This window comes from Agrilus planipennis, unplaced genomic scaffold (genome assembly GCF_000699045.2).
Source record: "Agrilus planipennis isolate EAB-ADULT unplaced genomic scaffold, Apla_2.0 scaffold6, whole genome shotgun sequence".
In the NCBI taxonomy this organism is placed as follows: domain Eukaryota; kingdom Metazoa; phylum Arthropoda; class Insecta; order Coleoptera; family Buprestidae; genus Agrilus; species Agrilus planipennis.
The window spans coordinates 408,808-415,045 of NW_020439302.1; the positions used below are offsets into that span (position 1 = coordinate 408,808).

Here is a 6,238-nt window from a genome sequence, read left to right on the forward strand (position 1 = left end):
TAAATAAATATAAAGTATATATTTTGAATGACGGTATTAATAAATAAATAAAATTTAACTGAAATAAATACAAAAAAAAATTTTTAATATAGATACATGTATGCATAAATAATTCAATAGGAAGATAATAAAATTGCTAGATAATGTGTTTAACTTTAAAATTAAGAGTTGTAATAAATAAGGGTTTGGTATGTAGGGCAAAGTGGAAGTTTTATCACTAACAGATTAATTTAGTCTGCTCAAAATCCATTTTTATTATGCCACTGCGTATTAAGTAATGTTTTTGTAAATGGATTTTAAAACATTGCTAAGAATATTTATTATCTTATTATCTTCTATATCTAGACTTACGATAGGTAAGTATGCGATTTGTATTTAATTACAAAAAAAATATTTTAAACTTAAAAAAGTATAATATATGTCGACTTTGTTTTTTTTTTATATGCTGCTGTAACCCCCTCGTCGGGAGTCGAACCCGGTACTTTTGGCTTTGTTATATATAAGTTCACATCTTTAATAAGTATAAATTTTTGATGGCTTATGAAATTGAACCTGCCACACTTGAGAAAGGTATAATTAAAACAAAGAAATTGTAATATAGCATTTAAAAGTTTTTGTGATTGTAAATAAAATTGTTGATAGAAACAATGATTTTAATTTTAACCATTTTTTCGTAATTTTTATAAATCAGTAACATCTAAATAAATATGAATGTGATGTACCTATAAACACAAATAAACAATTGGGTGGAGTTAAGGGTTATTTTATTTTTAAAGTACATACACATATATATATAATTAGTACATTGCGTTAATTAACTGTATAAACATTCACCAAAAATTAATATGATTCGATTTACAGCAAAATAGATAAATATTTGATTAGTACAAAATAATATTCACTTTTTAATGATTAATTGCGGTTCATAATTCAGATTTGTGGCTTTTTGTAAGGCTTCGGCATACATATCTAAGCGTTGGGTCATCTGGAACACGAAAAAAATGTTTAAACGCATTAATTTAATTATTTAATGAACCATTAGAGAAATATTTTTTTGTACGACTTCAAGAAATAAGAAAAGTCTGAAATGACGCACCTGAAACCCCCAGTGGTCCTTTATTTGCCTGCAAGTGTTCAAATCAACTTTTACAACCAATAAACCACTGTTAATCCTTGACAGGCCCTTAAATTTGAAAAATTTGTTGAGATATTAAGAAAGTAAGGCATAATAAACTAAAAAACAAACAAAAAGGACAATTTTGACTCTTGATAGCTATATGTATTATCTCTAGGAGTATTGATGATGTATGCATATGCAACCAACTATATACCCACGCAAAAACATTTAAACCCGAGCATTTTTTTCCAATTGTTCTTTACCAGCTTGAATAGAATTTTTAATTGAATATTCTGATAAAACAAATATTCCTTTTACAAAAAGTAGGCTTAAGGAACCCTTTAATCTTTTAATTAAGGAATAGAAAATAGATATCTCCATGATTTAATTGCAAAACAAAAACGTTGGCATAAAAGTTGGATAGTTTTACGAAATTCTAGTCTTTGAAAAAATTAAAGTCATTTAATTAATCAATTCTGGTCTTAAAAAAAGAATTGTGAGATTCTTTCTTTCAAAATAATTTCTTGAAATATGATCTTAGTTGATTTCGTTATTTAAAAATGTTTAATCGTAAATGCACCATAATCAGCTGAAGAGATAAATTTTTGATGTAATTACGTAATAAACAAAACGAATATTGAATTTATACAATAATATCAAAATGCTTTTTATCGCGACCATGTACATATTTTCTCTAACGATTAGATAGCATCAAAATGGAAAATTGTTATGAACATAGATCTATTTACTAACATTTATGTATTAATTTATATCAATAAACATTTTACCACTGTTCTTGAACCATCCGGAGCTGCCACATAGCTAGATCCATAGAAATGACCAAAATCTTTATGTGCAGGTTTTCCATTTCCCGATGTAAATTCGTTCGGAAAAATTTCGGTTCCGACCCTGTTTATTGCTACAGTAAAATAGCCATTTGCAATGGCTGCATTTCTTGCTTCTATGCCCCACAATGGTTCACTAAGTTCACCAACCTATTTGTTAGACATATTTTTTAATTTAGTTTTTTAATTAGTTTAAGCATCCCTTAATTTATCTTTATTGTAGTTTACTGTCATTATTGTAAGTAAACAATTATATTTTTCGGTAATTTTTATCAGCGAATTTGTTGGCGTTTGAAACTATTTTTAATTGTTTAAATTAAATACAATTATTATACGACAAAAATTTTTTAAGGGTCGTGTTTGTCTTATTATTGATAGCACTCATATATATACTTGTATAAGTTTAAATAAATTAAAGAAAAAATTATTATGGCGTTCTAAAAAGTCGAAAATAAAAAAATTATCTTCCAAAGGACGAAATAAATTCTCGAAATTTAAATAATTTCAGAACAAAAATGTAAATACATTCTTCCATTAGGAAAGAAAAATTTTTAAATGATTAAAAATAAAAAAAAACCTTCGGAAAATCTAAAAATAAAAATGGCAGTTACATTTTGATATTATAGACTTTCACATTACTTTTATGTATAGATTTTACTATAGGTAGTAGATTTTGTGATAACAAGTATTAAAAAAAATGTTTTATTGTTTTAAAAAACGTAAATTCAAATTACTGAAAAACTAGTTTTAAATTTTCTCACCCCCCCCCATAACCAATCGCATAGGTCAATAGTACAGTCGACCTAAATTAAAAAATACCAAGCTCAAAATTCAGACAAAATTTTTAAGAAGTTTCAAATGGTCTATTTATGAATGATTAAAATATTTCTTTAAGAAGATACTTACGGTTGCAGAAGGATTAAAAACAATTTCTGCTCCATTTATTCCGAACATCAACCAATTTAAGGGATGATGGCGACCGTAGCAAATGTTAATTGCAATTTTTCCGAATTCTGTTTGAAAAACTGGATGACCAGTATTCCCTTCAAAATAATACGTCGATTCATTAAAATCTCCAACCCTCGGTATATGATTTTTTCGGTGCTTCCCCAAAATGTCACCGTAATTATCGATTACCACGGCGGTATTCCAAATTAAATCCCCATGTGTTTCATCTCGTTCCAATATAGGAGAAATGATAACCATATTGTGCTGTTTGGCAAGCTAAAACATTTATATTACCTATGCATTAATCGCGATTTATATTTAGTTATTAAATTACACCACGTTAACTGTTAATCTTACATTTTGTAAAAATTTAATTGTTGGTCCATTTTCTGCTGATTCGGCATATTCGCACCAGGGTTGTTTTTCACGAGTACAAAAAGCAAAAGGCATTGCTGTAATGATAATTAGAAATCGCGCAAATTTTCATTTATATTAATTTTAATTTACTCACTCCAAGCCTCTTGAAAACAGAAAACGTTAACTTCTGCTAAAGAGGCCATAGTAATTGCTTCTAGAGCAAGTTTATATAATGCATCCCTCATTTGGGCAATTGGCGCATCTGTTTTTAGGGGTAGTTTATTTTGAAATGCGCCAATTTTAACAATTCTTGGGCTTCGAAGTTGTTCTACCTTGGAGGGGTATTCGTACCCCGCCAATTCTAAATTATTAATTTTTGCATACTCTTTTGCGGTATCTGGCAATGCCAAAGATCTGTGATTAAAAAAAAAGCAAGTTAATTAAAAACTACTTCTTTCTAAGTAGGCATTGCTTTAAGTTAAATAAAAAAAACTGTTCCAATTGCTGCCTATCTTCAAGCAAGTAGATTTTCATTATGAAATATAAATTATACGAGACTTTAGACACTCTTTTTCAATTACAAGCGAATTGGGAAGATGTTTTCTTTTCATTTATTTATCTTTAGAATAATGAAATTTGTATCTACTTACTGAAATCCGACTCCGTTTAAAATTTTGTAGACATCTTTCTGATCATTAATCGATAATTTATCTAATTTTTCGTCAATACTATGTAACTGTTTGCTTTCAGACATTTTCCGAGCAATGCACTTCTACTATCAGTGTATTCAATGTACAAAAGCTATTTTAAAATGATAATAGACCAAACAAATATGAAAATACCTATTTACTTTATCTGATAATATAATATTACATAATTAGGTAATTACTAATTTTAAGAAGTCATTGTCGTATAATTTGCAGATTTATATTGTTTGTATCTGCAATATTTTCTACATATTTTACATTAAACACTGTTAAAAATTAACAATAAATAAGGATTTATGTAGAAATAATTTTCTTATTTAAACAATAATAAACTTCAACAAAGGTGTAAAAGAATTTATTTTAATAAATTTAACGTGTTGCATCTTAACATTATATTAAAATTAGTTTAAGAAAAATCGATTTTTCAATCACTTTTTCCCAAGTTAGACGGGATTCCCTGAAACGATGATTGTTCATTTTAAACACATCTAAAAACAATTATAATTCCGTTTACATCTATGTTAGCCACTTTCATGTTAGACCTTTCTAACCTTTTTTTTTGTCGTTAACCTATCTTCTAAAATATTGAAAAAGTATGTGTGAAGAATTGAAAAACCAAATAATTGATCATTTATTGACGATCGGATGTTGTAAATATTGTTGCTTAAGGTATTTAAATATCCGCAAGGAGGATTCTTATCTAAATATAGAGCAGTTTATGAGTGATGTAAAAAGTAGTGAAGAGACTATAAGCATAAAAAGAGTAAGACCAAACCCTTGTATAGCATGCCTTGGATTATTACAAGACTTTGTGATAGACGAAATAATACAAAATGTACAGCTTAATACTGCAGCGGAATATGATTCAAAAACGTTTACATGTTCAGTTAGTATGCCCGTTAACATACTTCTCAGAGAACACTTGGTTAAGATTGATTTAAAAAGGAAATTTCCAGACTTTTACAAAGATGACACACAAGAAACACAGTTGAATAAGATTTGGAAGGTTGTAATTAAAAATAAACTTGCATCAAAGTTAAATAAGACCTTTCAAAATTCAGTCATTTGTAATTTTTCAGTAAATATTATTTTGGATTATGAAGATGAAGATCAAGAGTTAAAATTGCTTCAGAAAGCTGCACCCAATCACTTTAAAACAAGGACACAGCAAAGGAAAAAGTATTCTGGAGAAATATATACAAGAAAAGATATATTGAACCTTTTAAGTGAAATCAAAGATGATAATATCTTAAAACATTGTCCTGTACCCCCAGAAGTTCCATTGAAATGGTTGAAGTGTAAATCAATAGAATGCAAACACAACCCAATTTATTTTGCAGGTAGATACTGTAAATATTCAAGAGAACTGAGTCAAAGTCCATGGATAATTGATGGAGTAAAGACCATGGAAACTTCAGTTCAGGAAATAATTTTCAATGAAATCCATAAAATATTTGGTATTCCATTAAATAATTTAAAATTTACTGCCAGTGGTAGAGAAGACTGTGATGTTCGATGTTTGGGAAGGGGAAGGCCTTTTTACATTGAAATTAATGATCCTAGAGTAACTGAATTTAGTTTTGAACAATTTAGAACTTTGGAGAAAGCAATAAACCTTTCAAAAATGATAAAAGTCCAAGATTTGCAGCCCACTGTTAGAGAAGATCTATGCCAAATAAAAAAGGGTGAAGAAACCAAGACAAAGCAATATATTGCCCTTTGTATAGTTGAGGGACCAGTTTCTGATGAGAAAATTAACATTTTGAACCAATCAGCTCCACTAGAAATATTTCAAGACACTCCAATTCGTGTGTTGCATAGGAGACCCTTGGCAACAAGAAAGAAAACTATCCATGAAATGAAAGCTTCAAGAGTCCCTGAAAAAGACAATATGTTTAAGCTAAATGTTGTGACACAAGCAGGAACATATATTAAAGAGTTTGTTCATGGTGATTTTGATAGGACAGTTCCAAATGTTTGTTCTCTTATTGGCATGGAAGTTGATATACTTGCTTTAGATGTAATCGCGATTAATTTAGATTGGCCAAAGCCAATAAATTATGAAAACGGTACTTAAATAAATTATTTTTGTAATTTTGTTTAATTTCTTTATTAAGAAAACGAAACGTAATTCCTCAGCACTCAATAGTTCTAAAATTTTGAACCTTTTTTTGTCTAAAAAAGTAAAGAATCTTAAAAAGATTATTGTGAATAAGTATAATTTGCGTAAAAGTTTGTATTGAAACTTGTGAGTAATCTAGATT

The 6,238-nt window shown here is 28.3% G+C and overlaps 3 protein-coding genes across 3 annotated transcripts in view; 2 read left to right on the forward strand and 1 right to left on the reverse strand.

Moving 5' to 3' along the window:
• Window positions 1-274, forward strand: part of LOC112905639 (beta-ureidopropionase-like) — a 2,940-nt gene extending 2,666 nt beyond the window's left edge. The window contains exon 8 of the mRNA XM_025978433.1: window positions 235-274. Coding sequence (XP_025834218.1) covers window positions 235-274 — 40 coding nt within the window. The remainder of the gene's footprint in view (window positions 1-234) is intronic.
• Window positions 275-747: 473 nt separating this feature from the next.
• On the reverse strand, window positions 748-4,079 carry LOC108742874 (beta-ureidopropionase). Its single transcript, XM_025978366.1, has 7 exons — window positions 3,918-4,079; window positions 3,422-3,681; window positions 3,268-3,362; window positions 2,869-3,186; window positions 1,906-2,112; window positions 1,097-1,183; window positions 748-985 (listed from the first exon to the last, which is right to left on the reverse strand). The coding sequence occupies exons 1-7, from the start codon at window positions 4,019-4,021 to the stop codon at window positions 899-901; spliced, it is 1,158 nt and encodes a 385-aa protein (XP_025834151.1). The 5' UTR covers window positions 4,022-4,079; the 3' UTR covers window positions 748-898.
• A 436-nt stretch (window positions 4,080-4,515) lies between these two features.
• LOC108742954 (putative tRNA pseudouridine synthase Pus10) lies at window positions 4,516-6,068 on the forward strand. Its single transcript, XM_025978429.1, has one exon. The coding sequence runs from the start codon at window positions 4,570-4,572 to the stop codon at window positions 6,049-6,051; it is 1,482 nt and encodes a 493-aa protein (XP_025834214.1). The 5' UTR covers window positions 4,516-4,569; the 3' UTR covers window positions 6,052-6,068.
• Window positions 6,069-6,238: the final 170 nt, after the last annotated feature.

Coding starts and splice junctions, on each gene's coding strand:
- LOC108742954 (XM_025978429.1), top strand. CDS start 4,570: ATGTGTGAAGAATTGAAAAACCAAATAATTGATCATTTATTGACGATC.
- LOC108742874 (XM_025978366.1), bottom strand. CDS start 4,021: ATGTCTGAAAGCAAACAGTTACATAGTATTGACGAAAAATTAGATAAA. Junction 3,187..3,267: donor CAATTAAATTTTTACAAAAT/GTAAGATTAACA, acceptor TAAATGTTTTAG/CTTGCCAAACAGCACAATAT. Junction 1,184..1,905: donor CGGATGGTTCAAGAACAGTG/GTAAAATGTTTA, acceptor TTCAAATTTAAG/GGCCTGTCAAGGATTAACAG.